The 19196-nt window shown below is 46.0% G+C and overlaps 1 protein-coding gene across 2 annotated transcripts in view; it reads right to left on the bottom strand.

Moving 5' to 3' along the window:
• Positions 1 to 299: 299 nt before the first annotated feature.
• Positions 300 to 19196, bottom strand: part of LOC125705951 (leucine-rich repeat-containing G-protein coupled receptor 4-like) — a 45649-nt gene continuing 26752 nt past the window's right edge. For both annotated transcript variants that reach the window (XM_048972339.1, XM_048972340.1), the window contains 14 exons: positions 15348 to 15563; positions 15060 to 15131; positions 11486 to 11554; positions 10536 to 10607; positions 9746 to 9817; positions 9280 to 9348; positions 8783 to 8854; positions 8329 to 8394; positions 6533 to 6604; positions 5563 to 5634; positions 4963 to 5088; positions 4567 to 4676; positions 4276 to 4329; positions 300 to 3960 (listed from right to left, as the gene is read on the bottom strand). In XM_048972339.1, coding sequence (XP_048828296.1) covers positions 2666 to 3960; positions 4276 to 4329; positions 4567 to 4676; positions 4963 to 5088; positions 5563 to 5634; positions 6533 to 6604; positions 8329 to 8394; positions 8783 to 8854; positions 9280 to 9348; positions 9746 to 9817; positions 10536 to 10607; positions 11486 to 11554; positions 15060 to 15131; positions 15348 to 15563 — 2437 coding nt within the window. In that variant the 3' untranslated portion in view covers positions 300 to 2665. The remainder of the gene's footprint in view (positions 3961 to 4275; positions 4330 to 4566; positions 4677 to 4962; positions 5089 to 5562; positions 5635 to 6532; positions 6605 to 8328; positions 8395 to 8782; positions 8855 to 9279; positions 9349 to 9745; positions 9818 to 10535; positions 10608 to 11485; positions 11555 to 15059; positions 15132 to 15347; positions 15564 to 19196) is intronic.

The following is a 19196-nucleotide window of genomic DNA, read 5'->3' as shown; positions in this document are numbered from 1 at the left end:
GAACTTTCAGCCTGGTCAGATATAAGATGAAATTAAAACAAAACATCTAAAAAACTTAAACGGCGTCGCATTAATAGCGTCGTGGTCAGTTTGGACTCTGCGTGGATACGTAATTGAGGTTTTAGCGACACCTACAGTGAAAGAATTGGATTACAGGGAAAAGGTGTGAATATCGAGTCACGTAGCAACGGTGCTCAGTATTTTGAAATCCAACTAAAAATACATCTTTGAAATTTGCTGTAAATATAACCATCTGCCAGTGGAAATCCCAAATATTGAAATCAAGAAAACCCATCAAATAAATCAAATAATATTTATATAGTTGTTTGGTTTACAAAAATGACAGTATACATACAGTACTTTATCCTCCCACAACTGGTATAAGCTAAATGTGAATTATTTGGTGACAATGTACAACTACATTTATTTACAATGGGGGGGGGGGGATGCAACAGAAAACATTTATACAACCATAAATCCACGCATCTCCACTGACAGCTACTACAGTTCAAAGAGGTAGCTTCCATGGTTGGGAAACATTAACTGTCAGCTATAAAATAATTTACCACAGGCAGACCGAAGGATACATACAGACCTATTAATGCTGGTAAGTTCATATTCCTTACTATACAAAGAAATAGGTGTGATTTTAGTTAAGTCTCTGTAGCAGATTTTAAAAGCAGTTATAACATGATTCCTTTATTAATTCACTTTAATTCATATAATAGTCCACCATGGCTAAACAAAAAGCTAACAATCGCCTTGCTTTCTTATGACTGGCCAATAATATGCACACCACCCTCAAGAATGTCCCCCACAGAATGTTAAATGTATTCCAAAAGAAGAGACAGACGATCCCAGCCTCATTCCATCTGAAAACTCTCCTGCTCTGTATTTAAACATGAAAATGATCTGAAGGTCTTACCATTTATGGTTATGGTGTTTGGGTACGTGTGTATGCAGACTTGCGTTTTGTAAATTTCACATTACCCAGATAAGTAAAACAGAAACTGTAATTGCAAGAGACACCACGGTACCGTACTGGTTTTATGAGTCTGTGGACAAAAAGGAGACATCAACATGGAGGAGGAACTCAAGCCTCATTTGGGTTGTTTTGGAAATCTGCTCTGTTCTGTCCTGTTCACACCCTGTGTACATGTTTGGTATAACTGCAGAAGGCAAGGTCACGTCAAGTTTTTTTAAATTCTATTAACTTTCCTGCACTGCCACCTGCTGGTTAATAGTGATCATCACCAGCGATGCAGTTTCAAAGCACATTGTTGCTGTAGTACAGCCCCACTCAGATCCCAGCAGAGAAGGTCCTTGTTATGGGGATGAATCACATAAAATCATGATGTATTGTATGCATTCAAGTAAAAAAAAAACAAAAAAACAATCAGAACACATTTTCACTGATCAGTTCTCGTCACAGAATCGTTATTTTCCGAGATCCCTATTAATCTAACATACTGGATTCAGAATAAAAATTGCACACAGACAACATGTACTGAATCATTTAAAAAACGCTTTTTAAATGGAATAAGCACATTTGCGACACTAGTGACAGTTTGCAAGTTTAATTTTCCTAAAACAAAAATGTCGATTGTCTGTTTTCCTGAAACAGTCACACTTACTTCTGCAATCTGAGGTAACAGATTAAATGCCAGGCTGCTGTCAGCCACACATCAGGTAGACTGTGGACTAAACATATGTAGTAGTAGTGACCAAAATGCTTAGGATTTCGGTGGAATATATATATAGTCTTGCTATGGTCTTTCTGGAAATGGGAAACTTGAAAACGTTCGTCCCAAAACTGGATAGAAATACGACCAAATCTGACCATGACGGGTGTAATGAGTTGGGCGACACCCATGAATGGTGTCCTGCCCGCAGTTCAGATGTCCACCTGAGGGTGGCGCGTCCCCTTTTAGGAGTTCGATATCGATACATCACAATAAACCCTGTTTCGCTACCAAGAGCCCACTAATGCAGGCATAACAAATAATTACATCTTAAGGTTAAGAAATTAGTGAGAACAAAACGGCAAAGTCATAAATTTGATTGTCAACAACAAGCTACAAAAAGCATGATTTATTTTCCATTACATTGCTGTTGTTAGTCCTGCCCTCATCAAGCCTGTACGCTACAGCTGGATTTCCTTTAACGCAGGAAAAGAACAACCTATTTGGCATTTTGTCTGAAGCAGAAATCACAACAATAGATGATTGCTATTGCACCATTAGGAATGGTACAGAGGAGGTCTTTGGCAGAGAAGATGGACCTCCAGCACTTTCCTGTAGACAAAACGAAACAGTTCTCATCGGTAAAGTATGTTAACAAGCTATTTCATATACGTTTAGTTCCCCATGATTTAAAACATGTGGTCTTACGTTGTTTTCAAACATTTTTTTCATTCCAAATATTGGCCACATGGAATCGAGTTATTTCTGCTGAAACCTTTGCAGAATCGTCAGCAATCGACTTAGATAAAGCATGAGAGAATCTGAAGTATTTAGCGAAGATCCATGGCTCGAGAGGTTCCTGTATTGCCGTATTTCCCTTCTTGAGAGGCGGGTCTCCAGTCACTCTGAGATTGGAAAAGTGCTTCCTGAATGGGTTTCTGTAAGAGGACACTTGCAGGACTGTCCTGCACACCTGTCCGGCCTCAGTCCTTAATGCAGGGGATGTTGTAAGAGTAATGGACGAGGGGGAATCCACGGCTCTTATAGAAACAGGCCCGACCGCAAGCCTGCACCTGGTCGGAGCTGTCGGACACGAATGAGTCACCCTCGTCGGCGTACTCTGACTGTGCCGATGGGGTGCCGCAGTCTACCCAGTAGCCCTCGGTCCGTGGGCCAGGCCCCCCGGCCAGTGCTGGACAGCTGTGGGAGCGGATCAAGTGTTTGCAGACAGGGGGTGCCGAGAGCAACACAGACTCACAGCAGTCACACAGGGCCAAGCTGGCCTGCAGCTCTGAGTACATGCCACACTCGCAGGCTGCACCGTGGCCGGCCCCGGAGCCCTCATCCTGCGTGGCCCTCCGAACCGGCCCTGGCCCCGCAGCCTCGGCCCTGGCGGAGGAGCGGCCCCGTAGTCGGCGCCAGTCCTCCCTGAAGTACGGGTTGAAGAAGATGTAGAGCACGGGGTTGAGGCAGGCGGGCAGTGGGAAGAAGATGAGCGTCACGGACTTCATGATCTCTGGGCTGTTGGCGACGCCGGTGAGGAGCGGAGCGAAGGAGAAGGCGGCCACGGGGCAGAAGAAGAGGCAGTTGGTGAAGATGAGCCAGGCCACGTGCCGGACCATGCTGGCCTGAAAGGGCTCCAGCAGGTGGCTCTTGCCCAGGCCGCAGTACAGGTGGGTGTAGACCACGGCCATTAGCAGGTAGGCCAGCGAGTTGAGCAGCACCAAGGCAACGGTGAAGCCCAGTGAGGCCGTGTCGCTGGCGGAGAAGGGCAGGCAGAGCGGCGATGCGGAGAACTCGCCCACATGGAAGAGGGGCAGACAGGCCGCTGCCCCGGCCAGTAACGCCAGCAGGGCGGCGGCCAGGTGCACGCGGCCATAGCGGCGGCGCCGTGGGCCCTTGCGGAGTAGCAGCCGCACTGCCACACTGCGTTCCACTGCGGCCAGTGCCAGCAGCAGCACGCCGGCTTCCGAAGAGAAGATGGCCAGGAAGCCGGCGGCACGGCAGCCCGGCCCCGTCTCCCAGCGCACGCCAAAGTGACCGAAGACGCCCCAGGTAGCGCCGTCCAGCGTGGCCAGCAAGCCCACGTAGATCCCCAGTAGCAGGTTGGCGGCTGCCAGCAGCCCCAGCAGCAGCTTGGCGGGAGATGGCGTCCTGCCCCCGGAGAAGGTGGCGGCCAGAACCAGAGTGTTGCACAGCAGCGCCACCAGGCAGATGAACCACACCGTGAGCCGGATCATCCAGCTGCCCAGCAGGTACTCGCACGGCTTGAAGGCCCCTGCAAACGCTCACAGCTTAGCTTCTGCCGTCTCCCCCCACTGTACTCCTCAGAAATCCCCTCCCCCCCCCGATAATTCCCTGTAATCCTCCTTATAACCACATAAAAACAAACATCAGGCCACTAGATGGCGTAGTGCTCGAAGACACATAAGCGAAACCAGAAGGTCACAGCGGGGCCCTTGATGCAGTGACCTTGAACAACCTCCTGCACAAATGGGCAAAATCAGCTGAAGATTCAGCTAAACATGGACATGCGGGCAGGAAGATTAAGATGATGAAATGTAAATGTAGGACAGAGGATGGAGGAGGTCACCTGGGGAAGGAGAGCAATGCAGGGGAAGTGGGATCCTCTCTTCCTCCTCGGCACCTTCATAAAGAGACAGCACAGCACAATCTGTACCCTCCATTCACATGGGTTTGTGCTTCACTATCGAAGAGAAGCACCCTGTCCGGTAAAGGTATCAGGCTACTTCGGCCACCTAAATTTATGCTAGTGATTAGCCAGCTGGCCATATGCTACCTACTGCAATTTTAACACTATTTATATAAATGCTCAATTTTTTTTTTTAAGCCTGAACGACACGCAGTGCCGGAGGCGCCTTACTGTCCGCATTGCTGACACCCGTCTTCCCTTCATCCTCCTGGGTCGAGCTCAGGACGCTTTCGCATCCAGTGAAGGCACAGCATTGGTAAGCATAGGGAAGCGAGATAGTTCTACGAATCAAGGGAGGGAACAAAAACTCAGCCATCTTCCAGTGGAGCATCACCCCATTGGCTGATTGTCACTGATCCATGAGAATGGCTTCGTTGGGCACCAAAGCCTTTCTGTGATCTGTCTTGTGGGGGTTGATAATATCAAGGCCCTGTTCTGGCTACGGTCACCCCAAAGTCTTTATCCATTAATGGAGCCTAGTCATGGTTCAACGTTGCTAAACCCCCCCGAGACCACAGTGCACTAGATGGACTCAGCACGGTTCCTGCATACGAGGAACCATCTCACCTTAGCCTGGGAAGGTGCCGAGGTATCAGAGGACCCTTCATTTCCAGGTTCCCGGTCAGCTTGAGCTGGTTTAGACTGCTGAGTCCCGCCGTCGGGAGGGTGCTGAGATGGTTCAAGCTCAAGTCCCTGAAACACAGCGAGTGGTCGGTGAAACGGAAGCCGTGTTCATTCACTAATTAGTAACAGTCAACTGACACATAGTGGAACATCCAGGGTCTGGATGTTCTTCAGCCATTGGCTGTCCTGTAACAGCAGCAACCAATCATAGATAGTGAAGGGCAACCAACAGGAAAGAGTGCAGCGTAAGCATGCAACCTATTTAAGTTACACCAGCATCCACTAGGAAACATCACAAATGGAAAGTAAATATTCACAGCAAAACATGAAGTATATAAAACTACATTCATTCCTTCGTACATATTTGACGGAAAAATAATGACACTTGAAAATGGATCCATCCAAAACAAGTATGGAAAACACATACTAATAAAAGGCAGAAGGTTTACGAATTAATCACTTAATGCTGGGGAAGACGGTGACGCCAAAGAGATAGAACCTTAAACGCAGAGTCAGGAGCACATGTTGGGAATGGCTACTCACAGGTTTGTTAGTGATGTCAAGGAAGAGAACGCGTCCTGATGAATCGACGTGATCTCATTCCTGCTGAGGTCTCTGTGCATCAAACATACAAACACAATGTTCAACGGCAACAACAAAACACACTGACTGTACTTGCTTAAAATTGGGCACGCCAACTGCCTAAACCAGCAGCAAAATGACGTTGCTGAGGAACGGCGGCTGCCAAGGACAGACTGAGGGAGAATCTGACGGACGTGGTCGGCAGATAGATTAACCATCGAACCCGGGATACGGCAGAGGGGGAAATAAGTCATCGTGGAAAAAAAATAAATAAATCAACAAACTTCAATATGTGGGGAAAACTACCCAGAGAGAAAACTGTGCTTATAGCAGAACACATCCTAAATCTCCACTGGTTAAAATTTCAAACAGGTTTCATCTTTAACATCTTCTCTGAGAGCAGAAGAGCAAAGTCAGAGAGAAACAAAAAACAAAAACAAACAAACGAAAAATGTTGTTTTCTGCTCGGCAGTTTACATGATGGAGGGGGAGATGAGCAAGATGGGGCTAAGTGGTTCAGTTTTCAGACCCCTCCCACAGCCAGACTGAGGTTCTTGCCCTCCCTAGTGCAGAAAGGAGGGGCTTCGTTCAGCAGAGGGAGAAAGAATAGGCTGGGATTTGTTTTAGGAATTTGCCTGGGACTTGCTCCTTCGGCTACGTGCAACATGCCAGCTTTATCAAGTCTGTTCGGCGCTGATAAATGATAAATGAGGTGGGAAGCTAAAATAAAATAACAAAAAAAAATACAGAAAACAGAAAATGGATACCGAAGAAAAGATCATGATTCTCCCAGCTCCTACTCTAGTAACCCGCAGGCTGAAATCCATGCAACAAAGCGCTCGGTATGTTTCCCACAAGTCGTGGGCCTTTTGGATGCCGCTCCGGTTCGAGACCGAAGAGACGCTCCGGGTGGGAAAAGAGATGCACTTACAGGATGTGCAGTGAGGCCAGTCCCTGGAAGGTGTCCCTGTGGATCAGCTGGATGTGATTGTGCTGCAGGTTTCTATGGAAACAAACCAAACAGCAGAAGAGCCATTACGGAAGGTAAACAGAAGGGCAAACATTTGGAAGCTTGTGTTTGTCATTAAGGAGGACCCCAGAAAATGCAGTTCTTTCCATCAGGTTCTTAAGTATAAACAGGCACTCCCACTTTCTGCTGGCCCAGCGCGTGATGAATCACTGTTTGCCCTGCAGCTGTCCATGGAGGCACAGGAACTAACGGGCCCTCTGACCCCATGAGGAGCTCCTCGCTCCTCGCTCCTCGTGATTGACTCAGCAGGAGACACGTCCTGTACCTTCTGTCCACACTTACTCGACCGGGCCTGCTTTTGAAACGCCAGGATGCAGCGTGGCCACAAACATTCACATGAGAGGCCATGTTCACTAGAAGGTGTTTACTTCCACTCAAACCACACATTAGTGTGTGTGTGTGTGTGTCTGTGGGGGGGGGGGGGGGGGTTGAGGTTTAGGAGGCCCTCTTTTGGCCACAAATATTCATTGCACTAAATATTAAATGATGTTCGTCATTTAGGAGATGTTATGTTCTGCTAACCAGCTAGCTAGCCATGATCTTCTGACTCTACTTGCTGGCTATTTGTTTAGTTTTTGAAACATCTAAGGGGGAGGTGGGGGGGGCAAGGGGTCCCAAAGTGACTCTTTGAGTCGGGCCCCAGAATCAAATCTACCCCTGGCCACATTTCAGCATTTTAGCAAAAATCAGGTGAAGGAAGTGTCCCTCAATAATGTAAGGAATGTTAACAAGTAGTAGTAGAAGTGCTGTGTGTAATTTGATATACAAGTAAAGACTGAGGCAATGCAAGGTGACTTGTAGGGGCATCTACACGACTATCGCAGATGCATTACAGAGAAACTTTCACAAGATTTCAGCAAACCGCAGCCCTGTCAAATTATCAGGATGCAGCACGAAGTATATACCAAGTACAATAACGTAAGTCATGTCACTCACTATCCTGTAACCAAGACGTTAAAACTCAAGAGTGGGAATCGAAAAAATAATGCAACCATTTTGATAGCCAAACGTGACTGAACACGAGAACTTGCCATATGAATGTTAGCCTAGAATGTCAGATAGGGGCGGGGCCAGGTGAGTTCAGACACTGCACCCGCGATCAGATCACCGGTTCAAATCCCAGGGTCGGCAGAGCGATACCACTCATGATCGAGGCCCTTAAACCAACTGCTGCAGGGGGCTGGCTGATCTGACTTCTCAGCTGAACATCGCTTTGATCAATGGTGTCAGCTAAAAATGTAATGTACTCTGTGGGAAGGAGGATAGTTGGTTCACCAGATCCCGCTTTCCAGCTGCAGACGTTGGATGCTAAATCAGGAAAAAGCCCTAGCTTGGCGACCATCAGCGACTCCAACGCTAACTGGCTGATAATGTGGACAGAGATCTCAGTCTGAAGTTCTGCCCATTTATACAGCTAACAGAAATTAATTACCTACCTCAAGGGGACGACACTCTGCCCGTCGTAGGGCCACATGCCAACAAACACGGGGCGATGAGCCCAAACCCTTTATCACTTAAACACACCGATGCCGAGAAACTCAAATGAACCCATCTGGGAACAGTGGCTTAGCTATACGCTTTAATGGATTTTACAGTAGCCTGCAGTCACACTGACTTGGTCATCAGACACTGACCACCCTGGATGAAAGCATTTCACAGTGAGAAAATAAGGGGAAAATCCAGAAAGATAAACTTACAGTTCCTCAAGCTGAAAACAGCCTTGAAATCCTGGTAGCTCCTTAATTTCATTGTACGACAGATCTCTGGTTAGACAAATACGGAAATATTACTGAGATACAGTACTGCCAAAAATAAACAACATTACTTTGACCCACTTACAGTATACTACACTCTTATTATTACAGTATTACTACCTTTACCTTTCAATAATACTACTGATAAGGACAGCATTACTGCACTTCCTCTCTTAGCTTAGCGATGCCAATCTGGTCTTCGGGGACCTGCGGTCAGTCCACACATTTTTACTCCCTTCTAGTTCCAGGTGGGGCAAAAATGAGAACTGTCTGGCAGGGAGCTGGGAGGGAGCAAAAACGTGGACCGTCAAGCAGGTCCCCAGGGACTGGACTGGCAAACACTGGCTGAGCGTTACAGGCGTGCTTCCGCATCACCGAGTCCCAGGTTCTGACTCACAGCGTCCTCAGTGACTGCAGGTCCTCACAAAGCCAGGAGGGAATGGCGCCGATCTGTGTCCCCGTCAGCGTCCTAAATGAAAGCAGAGATGATCGATCAGGAAATATCCCCCAAGAAGACCATCCAAGGGTGCTGGACAAATGGCTGACCCCTGGATTCACTCTTATCTCTGTACGGGTGGAGAAGCGAAAACGAACACATTCCAAAGTAGTTCTCTTCTTTGTACGAACGGCAAATAAAGCCTCATTTGATTTCATTTCATTTTCGTTCAGGTATCCTCTTAAAATATGATAGATCTAAGCAGTCATCTGAACTGTGTGCATCGCAGACTTAAAACCAGTGCACTCCGTCCTGCAGGAAGGCCACCATCACCAGGGGCAGTGAGACCCACAGATTTCTGGTGTGTCTCTGTGTGAATGTGGCTGTAGTGCCCACACTGGCCACCGGGAGCAGACTTCACGCTGTGCGCATTGTGTGTGCAGTGCAGAGGCGCTTACAGGCTCTCCAGGGTAACGGCTCCCGTCAGGCTGGGGAAGAGCTCCGTCTTACTGGCCCCGCGCAGCATCCTGAAATGGACGAAATAACTGCACTATTGGAACCTTCTGGGGTCACCTAGTCCACTTCCAGAGGGGTGAATGTTAACGTGAGGTTACGTTGTGACACGCAGGAGCGGAAAAGGCAGAGCCAGGCGGAGCTTCAGTGCCTCACGCTGGCTCATCTGAGCCCGAAAGTCCAGTTTCCTAGCTACATATGCGACAGGAAGCCACCAGCTAACACGCCTAGCATGTCCCTCCAGGGAGAAGCTCGAGCAAACAATTAAAGACAAGACATCTACATGCCTTACGCAGAACAAACACGCACAAACATTAATTAATATAAAAAATATGGAGGAATATTAAAAGTGAAGCTTGACAGCAGTTTTGTATTAATAGGTGTACTGAGAGAGGCATGCAGCACACTTACAGGGAATGTAGATCGGACAGGTTCTGAAAGGCCGAGACTCCCACAAAGGAGAGTGGGTTGTCATACAGGTGGCTGTGGAGGAGAAGGGGGGCAGAGGGAGACACTTAGACAGGTCGGGGTTCACCCCCAGCTAGCTAAAACGGACCGACGCACGGTACGCTTAGATAAACACAGAAAGGAAGACCACACTCTGCCTACAGTCTAACCACCTAGAGTGCCGTGTCCTAAGATAGGGTTATAGTTTTATTTATTTTTCCAAAGAGATGTACATGTTTATTTTTTGAGAAAGCAGAGTTAGCTGAAGTGACTGGGGGGTTAAGGGGCTTGTACAGGGGGCCAACAGTAACGTCAGACTGCTGGTCCTGGGATTCAAACCAGGAGTCTTCTGATCCAAGGCACAACATCCCAATCTGCCCCAGATACATAAAGATACCAGTGAAACCAGGTTACTGCTAGAACCACCAGCATATATCCATTGCCCTACTCTACAGGATAATCAGATACTTACAACCACAATACCAACATCTCTGCTTATCTTAGCCGCCTACATTCTATCCAGGGCTCATGAATATTGCAGTTATATTAGCTAACTTTGCTCTTATGCAAATTATCTTCTTATCTAGGGTTATGTACAGTTTGGTCAGTAGAAAGTGATTCGTCATGAATATATTAATGGCATCCGCTCCTTAAATAAGCCTCTATGCCAAAAAGGACCATTTTGGTCAGAAGACTGACCTTGTACCTGCGAAGGAGTAGAAACACAGGGCAAGGAGGCAGCTTCTGAACTTACATGGTGCGCAGCAGTGGGTTATTCTGAAACGCCCTCTCCGGAATGACCGCGATGTTGTTGCTGTGAAATCCCCTGGAACAGCAGGAGACAAAAGACATGACTGGTAAACGACATGCCGGGTCCGCCGCCCGGATTAGGCGAGGCGAAGGGGAGCCGCTAAGTGCTCTGGCTGGGGATGCGGCCCTGAACATGCTGACAGGCGGCCCGCTGAAAAAGCTTTCTGAGCCGTGAGATGAAAAAGGCATTTATCAGGAAGTGATGACCCGAGGTAAACTGGCGTACACAGTCCGCTGCAGCTCGGGGCAGATAGGGGACGGCTTAGCGGCACGCTGTGACAAATGCTTCACTGATTGCCGAGATGTTTTTCGCTGGTTCCTCTACAAGACACCTCTCTCTTATTTTGTCTGCGGCCAGGAGATTGTGACATTAGGGTGGAAACGAGGATCTGCCCCATTTTTCTTGTTGCCGCTGAAAGCTCTCAATGCCTGCAGCCCCGATACAAATGGAGCGAAACAACAACCGAGACTGGGACTGTGATCTGTGAGCCCCAACTGGGCTCTCTGTCACTGCCTTATCGCCCCATGTCAGTCAGTACGGGACGGTGGGCACCAGCACTCCCTTCCACATCCTCGTTCAATACAGAAGGGCATTTACATTTTATTCTTTTAGCGGATGCTGTCATCCAAAGCAGCTGCTTTTCTGAGGGTCAGCCAGTCCTTAAGGTTGAGCCCCAGACCAAGGTTAAGGGCTACACTCAGGGGCCACTGGGACACTGGGATCTGAACCAGCAACCTTCCAATCACAAAACACAGCACTAACCCGCTGAGCCACACAATGTCCCAAAAGTGCATGTAAATATTATAGTAGCCAAACGTGAGCAGACCTGGGTTTTTCCTTGGTTGTTGCTGTGTGTGTGTGTGTCCATATGTATGCCACAGACGCAAACTCACAGCTCCTTCAGTTTGGGTAGTGCCTGAACTGCTTCCGGAAATGTCTCCAGGTTGTTGAAGTTTAAATCTCTGCAGGGGGGGGGGGGAGTTCTGTCAGTAACATCATCAGCAGTTCCCTTCCCAAATGTCTGACTTACGATACAACCACCTTGTTTTGTTTGTCAGGAACAAGACAGAGAAATCACTTCCACAAATCCTCATGGCTTGTTTTTACAAAATGTAAACCTCTGCATTTGGAAGTTCCACAAGGGACTTTTCAGTCAAAACACAATGTGAATACTGTGCTAAAGAGTAATACATTTTGTGTAAATGACTTGCGTAAATTGAATATGAAACTTTCTCTATCCGCACCTTGATGTTTCTAATGAACAAACATTAGAAAAAGAATTATCAGTATTTCATTAAGGGCTGCATACCATATCCCCATTTTCATATACAGTTAGGATTTTAGTAATCAGTTATGGGTATATATTTATTAAAAGGATGATCAGTAATGTCTTTTTGTGAAATAATTGACAGCTCAGAGACAAGCACAAAATAATAAAATACAGTTGCAACACGCTGGTTTACAATCAACATTTAATCCATCTGACTAAAAAGATCACCACAGGAAACATCTCAGCTGAAGCAACATTGTTCGGAAGTCACTGCGTTACTCTAAATCTAAGACATTCATGCAAAGCACTGGCCAAGATTCCACTGGAAAGACAGACAGACGGCCAGGTTCAGCTTCCTGTTGACTGATGGGGAAACCACACTGTCATTATAGCAGTGCTGTTGTTGTCCTGACCAATGTTAAAGAGGGCGTGCCCTCAGCCCTGATAACGAACTGGCTAATCATCTAATCGCTGCACTTGCATTTGGGTCAACTGAAGGAAAATGCTCTGTGAAATTTCTAAATAGTATTTCAGTCAGGTACATCTGTACATATCGCATTAATAAAGACTAATTAAATACCACGATGCCCAAAATCTGTTAACTGGCATCTAAAATTAACGAAGAATTCAGAATTTTACTGAACGACAACCTTTGTTGGCAGGGACCCGAAAGATAGCCGCTGGGACTGCACTGGAGCGGGGACGATCACCTTGGTCACAACGTTTGGCTGGTGGCTGTGTTGCCACGGTGACCCCGCTAGCACAAACAAACAGATGGCAGAGAGTCCAGGTGCTCTCTGACGGTGTGGAAAGGTACTGCAGACTCAAGCAAGCGAGGACCTCGGCGGAGTCATGCGCGCGGCTGAAGCCTACCAGCTGTCCGCTGGCTAGTCCGACTGTTGATTCTACTTGCAAATACCTTCCTGAGCAAACAACTCTCCTAATAGACACATGGGTGCATGAGGGAGGGAAGCCCACACAGCCAGAACACAACCGTGAATGGGCAGCAACCAGGAAGAAGGCTAGCTTTTTTATTCCAACAGCTGCCTCGTGAGACAGACAGCCCGACTAAAAAGTAATCTGTTATAGTCAGCTGCTTAACAAGGCTGGACATCAAGGGTAAACTTGCCTTTCGTTCAGGAGGAAATGGAAACAGACGGACTGCTATCTACTTAGCAGATAATCTTGTCTAGAGAGATGATTTTCCATACCGGTTGATGAGAGTAGCTGAAGGTGAAGGGAGGCTTCAGTCCTGACCTCTCCAAAGATATGGAGCTAAAAAGCTCAGAGTAGGGGAGATTGCAATGCGTAGGGCTTTATAATTCACCGCACAGCCTTTGGTTAGACAGCCACTGCAATGTTTCAGCCCTTTTAGCCATCGATATGCTACCTCTCTGAATGGAATTCGTTTCCAGGTCTGTGGCAGAGCGCCTGGATGCCTCAGAGACTGGGCGTCGTTACACGGCCGACGGGACACGGTCGTCTGTACATTGTTCAAATACAGTGGCAGTCTGCTTACGAAGAGATTAATCTGTGCCGGCCGATTCCATCAGCGAGTAAAAGAACAATTATTGTTCTTGGAAGAAGCCGGACATGCACCACACCTACAGTAAATCTCAACGGCACACTGCACTTACACACACATTAAAACATCCGTCAAGCAATCAATAACGATGTCCACGCTTCCGCCTATACAAGCAAAACGACTGGGATAAAGTTCCAGCTCCTCAGTCTGCGATTCACTTCCAGCAAGATTTCGGGCTCGTCTGACAGTCAAAACCTTCTCACTACCTTCCCAAATATTTCACCTTCCTGGATGACTGCAAGTGCAGCCATTGTGAAAACCTGTCAACCCAGAAATTTCCTCATTCGTTAATCCTACAAGACAGATCATTTGGCTCATCGTGTCTGCGTTTGATTTTAAAAACTTGCATTAAAAAGAAACAAAAGCAAAAAAAAAAAAAAAAAAAAACAGACATGGGCTGCACTTTTTTTGTCTGGTGTTTTCGCTTAGAGATTGATGGTTAGTGTAACATGACACATGGTGGCAGACCTGGAGATATACAGGGCACGTTTAACGACTTGAATTAAACAGACTTCCAAAAACAGCAGGGTTTTACTTACAATGGACAGGGAAGCGTCAGGCTAAAGAGGGCTGCTCATCCTCGTAACATTCAAGGAAACTAAAGGCCGAACAGGAAGCTAGATGGCAATCTTGGACCATGGGCTATTTGTCTTGGCCTTTCCGACAGGAGGAAGGTGATACAGCCCCAATCTCTATTGAAAGAAATCACTCTTTGACGTGCCTTGGCTCTATCGCGAGTGGAGCCCGAGGGATCAGGTGCTCGATTTGTTTATGTTCATTCCTCAGCTAGAAGGAAGACTTGTTTCACCGGGTTCTAATCTGAATTTGACCCATCAACTCTGTTAAAACGACGTATAAATAACAGAGAATTTGTCTCACCGAATACCAAAATCTTTCCTCGCACCCTGATCAGAAACACACTGGTGTAGCCAGGGGAGGTTTTCTGGGGCCCCCACTTCAAGGCTCCCCCTACTGTAGTGACTATTAGTGGCCAACAGGGGGCCCTCAAACCTCAGGGGCCCCATGCAAATGTTACAGATTGGAGCTTTACTTTGGTTCCATAGTGATCATGCTAAAGATTAGACTTCGGCTCGGCCTGCTTAGCTCTCTGCTGCTGTAGGGAGGCTGAATATAAATAAACCCTGCAGGAATCTATGCTGCTTCTTCCACATTTGTCTGAAGGCCACAGATACGGTCTCAGCGGCCTAACTGAGGCTCAGCCCGAAGCCTCAACATGTTCTGCTGCTTCTCTCACTTCAGTGAAAGCTTACCATTTACGACCCAGCTGGCTTTTTATACCACTCATGTAAGGACTGAACTATTCATTCCGATGGTTTATTGTGATGCTCTGGGTTACTTGAAAAATGTGCTGCTAGGTAATATTTTAACGAGATTCAAATACAGCTTTTTAAATCTAATGTGGGATCTAGACTGCAATTAGTTGAGTTTCTTGTAAAAGCGTGACATTTTCGGCATGACAATTATGAGTTTTAGTGGGTTAAACTTTCAGACTGATTGCTAGAAGGCATCCAGTTCTTTATTGGGTTGACATGCAAGTTCAGTCTTCAAGGACACTAAGCATGCTGCTCCACGCAACTAGTGTGATACTTACAAGGTTTCTAGGTTGTCGAGGCCATTGAAGGAATTCTTCCCAATCTCCTTGATTTTATTGTTGTGCAGATGCCTGGAAGGGATACAACTTCAACGAAGCATCGCAGGTCATACATCAAACCGATCCCGGAAATACATGCCACTGACTCAGCGCTATGCATAAGCTGGGCCAGGAATCAGCTTCTGTTTAGAGAATGCTGCACTCACGGGTGTGAAAGTGAGCCCAACTAGGACTGGCTAAAACAAGACCCCGTCTAGTAACTAGTAAAGAATGGCAGGTAGGACTCACAGCACCACCAGGCTGGAGAAGTTGGCGAAGGCACGGTCAGGGATGCGGGTGATGCGATTGAGGGCCAGTGTCAGAGCCTGGAGGCTACCCACATTCCCAAGGGGTCCCATGGGCACCTCGGCCAGGTTGTTGTCATCCAGCCACAGGTGTCGCAGTTGCTGCAGGCCCTCGAAGCTGTCTTCCGGGACCTCTGTGATGTGGTTGGCATCCAGGCGGCTGTGAGGAGATAAAACGTTCACCAGGGCGATCACAAACAATCACCAGGGCTCGAGTTCATTTCTCAGCTTTGCCAATACACAAACTAACAGCACTGAGCCCGACAGAGCAAGTACATTAAACCAGTGAGTAAGAAGAATATCCTACAGCAACAAGGAAACAAGGATAGCAAGTAACTTACAATCAGGGATATTAACTACTGATCAAATGGTTCCCACGAGCCCAGAGAAGGCCTCATATATTCTCTGTTAGTTATTAGTAATAACTAACCTAGACATGACCATCAAAAAAATATAAAAAAGGACAAACTGACACATTGCACCGGATGGCAAATAAATATTAATGCCATTTCTCATGTCACACTGAGATAGTATAGTTGTTTTTGTCATTGGACATAATTAAAATTCCATCCACAAAGTGTTTGTCTACTGGCTAGAATAGAGTTGTTTTGATCTCCAGGCAACGGGATAGAAATTCCAAAATCCTAACACGCCATAAGCGCTGATAACGACCCAGATAAAATTCAAAGTCAAAGTTCAGATCTCCTTCAGTGAAGTTCAAATGGCACAATGGGAAAATTATTCAAAATATACAATCTTGCTAATGTGAGTTTTATGAATGCCGGTTTGTGATTTGAAAATGTTACAAGGCTGGTTTTACACCATTTCACCCATTTCACCCTTCCTCGTGGCATTTTTGTGACAGCGTCAACAACAATTCTTCTCCGCATTAGCCTCTATTATGGCTGACTGTGGGAACTGTCCTTTCTGAGCGATCGTCCCTCTCACACACACATATACCCCTGCTATTCATGCGCGTGTTTCCCATAAACTACTACAATGCCGGGAGAACTGGACTGGCATGTGTATTAGGTGTAATAATTGGCGTGACGGGACTAAAAACTGGATAATCTGCCCCAATTGCCAAGTTGACAGTGAAAGAATTAAAGCAATAATAATACATTCATTCCGTTCAGACAGAATAATCAATACAGGAGCAACGAAATACCTGCGTCAATGCAAGTTCTCAGTATTTACAGCAAGAGTTCTATCTGGCATTGGTAAACAGAAATTATGAATCTTGTGCATCTTTCCTCTTTTGAATCGATCACATTATTCTGTGTTAAATCCTAGCACATTTCTCTACAGCACTCATACATTGAGTTTTTTTTTTTTCCCTCGCCAAAACAAGAAACTCCATTACAGAAACACTTGACCCAGAATAATATGCTGCCACAATAAATAAGTAGGTTTTATGGCAATATGGAGTACCATGGTACCAGAACAGCATTCCCTTAGGATATGCTGCAGCAGAATGTCTGGACGGTACCGTGGCATAAAAAATTAGATACTGCCCGAGTTTGCAACCAATTGTGTTTGCCGACACGAGCCAGCAGCCAACATTTCATGATGTCACTGGCGACGGGAGCTTTTAAGAGGCTCCCAGTGCTCGGTGCTCGGGAGCTGTAATAGGAATGGTGCATAAAAGAGACGAGAGACTGCAGCTCTGCATGTTGAAACACCACTGAAATGCCTCAGGTGGTTCCTCACGGTTATGAAGATGTTTAAAATTTCCTCTACCTGTCAGAAACACAGGAGCGAAACCCTGCCAAGCTAGCGCAAGAGCCACAGTTTAGGCCGGGAGGGAGTACGCTGGCCTTACTCCGGGACACTGCTCACTGCCGGTGGCTTGCAGACCCCGGCGGCCCCATAGAGACAAGAATCTGCATCTGTGATTTCAGTCGTGTAGCCCCAGTGTATCCAAGACACATAATTGGACCCAAAACGATTTCCTGTTTGTGAATGGCAAGCCTCCCCTGTGGCAAAAGAAGACCTCAAAAAAAAATTCTCTGCTCTGACAGGAATACGGCTTTCCAAAGTGCTAGCTAATACACCCCAGTGCTCAGAGACCAATTTGTCATTGCTTGTTGGATTATGAATATCATGATGAATATCGGTTTTGTTTATTTCCAGCTGTACACAACAATCCGAATGAGAATCTCAGCAGAAACGCAAACATTTTTAATTATCACAGTAGTTTATCACAAAGCATCTTAAATTTTTCTGTATTTACGAGATGGCTTATTTTCACGTTCCTCCACCCTCTTTCTTTCGGTCTCCCCTTTAATTCCTTTTAGACACCATGTTGATTGACATGGTTCTCTCAGAAGCTTGGGCCAAAACCAGCTTTGTGCTGCCAAAACGCATTACTTCAGCTATAAAGCTAAAGGCCCTTAGGGGAAGAAAGAAGGGGGAGAAAAAACACACACACACACACACACACACACACACACACGCACGCACACACACACACACACACGCACATACATTTGTATTCATACCTTTGTGGGGACTGTCCATTCATTTCTTGGGGCAAAACCCTAATCCCAACTATGACAACCTTAGCCCCTACTCAGGCCTAACCTTAACCATAAGTAACCAAACAAAATACATTTTTAGTCTTTCGAGAGCGATCACAGATTTTTAGATAACTGTTTTCCTTGTGGGGACTGAAAAAATGTCTCCACAAAGTAAAACGTTACAGGTTTCTAACATATTGTACAGAAATCTGGAAATAATTAAAAACACACACACACAGCATGATTTAAGATCAGGCGACGAGATTGTGGCTGACAAGTGGCCCCCGGCTCCACATGCGCATCCCCCGTAAGTGAAGACCCAGATGGCACAGGACTGAAGACACCCCAAACCTCAATGCACTCCCAAGAGAAAGTAATTTCAATTTCACTTCATCACCCCTGAACGTACAGAGCCACAGCACAACACTGAGGCAGATGTGCGAGCAATTGCACGACACGAGAACGCCAACGAACATGGCCGGCAATGTGATCTTCCTGGTGCCTTTTGGGTTACTATGCAAACTTGTTTTTTTTCTTTGTGATAAATTTAAGATAATCGCTGAAAAATTGTATATAAAAAGGATATGATCAACTATTATAGATAATGTGTATGATGTTACATACATCGCAAAGGACAAAAAATACAATTATTATATAAATAAAAGATAAACTGGACAGTGTCACTATTCACCAAATTTTATTGATTCTTTCAAAATATAGTACAGCTGTTTCAAACGCTTTTCAAATTATAGTACCGCACAAATTAAATTAGTGAACTGTGTATAATTAAAATACACTACAATATAGTACAGTACTGTACATAAAATATAGCTTATTGTACTTTCGCTATTGCATTTCGTTTGATGACGGACTTTGATAATTCTATATTCATAACTATATTCTGCCGTTCGTAACTTGAAATGTTCGTAAGTCATTATTCGGCATCATTTTAAGGGTATACGCAAGTACAAAGAACTAGGATGCTTAGAGTTCGCACGCTACGCTGCTGCGCGGCGGGAGTAGCAGCCAGAAGTCGTACTAGGCAGAATTGGTGCGCAGGAAAAATAAACTGATGTTGAGGAGCCCAATGAACAAAATTTGGACTTACAGTCCTCTTCGTTCGTATGGTTAAAAGTTCTTAAGTTGAAAGTTCGTAAGCAGAGGGGCGTCTGTATTGACAGAATTAAAAAAATTAAAAACAAGAAACCAACATGGCAAGATTACATCAATTAGAGGTTCTGAATGTCGGTTTTAATTCATTTTAGATTAATTGC

The sequence above is a fragment of the Brienomyrus brachyistius genome, chromosome 13 (genome assembly GCF_023856365.1).
Source record: "Brienomyrus brachyistius isolate T26 chromosome 13, BBRACH_0.4, whole genome shotgun sequence".
In the NCBI taxonomy this organism is placed as follows: domain Eukaryota; kingdom Metazoa; phylum Chordata; class Actinopteri; order Osteoglossiformes; family Mormyridae; genus Brienomyrus; species Brienomyrus brachyistius.
Note: the sequence above shows the minus strand (reverse complement) of the source record. Positions and strands in the feature narration are given on the sequence as shown.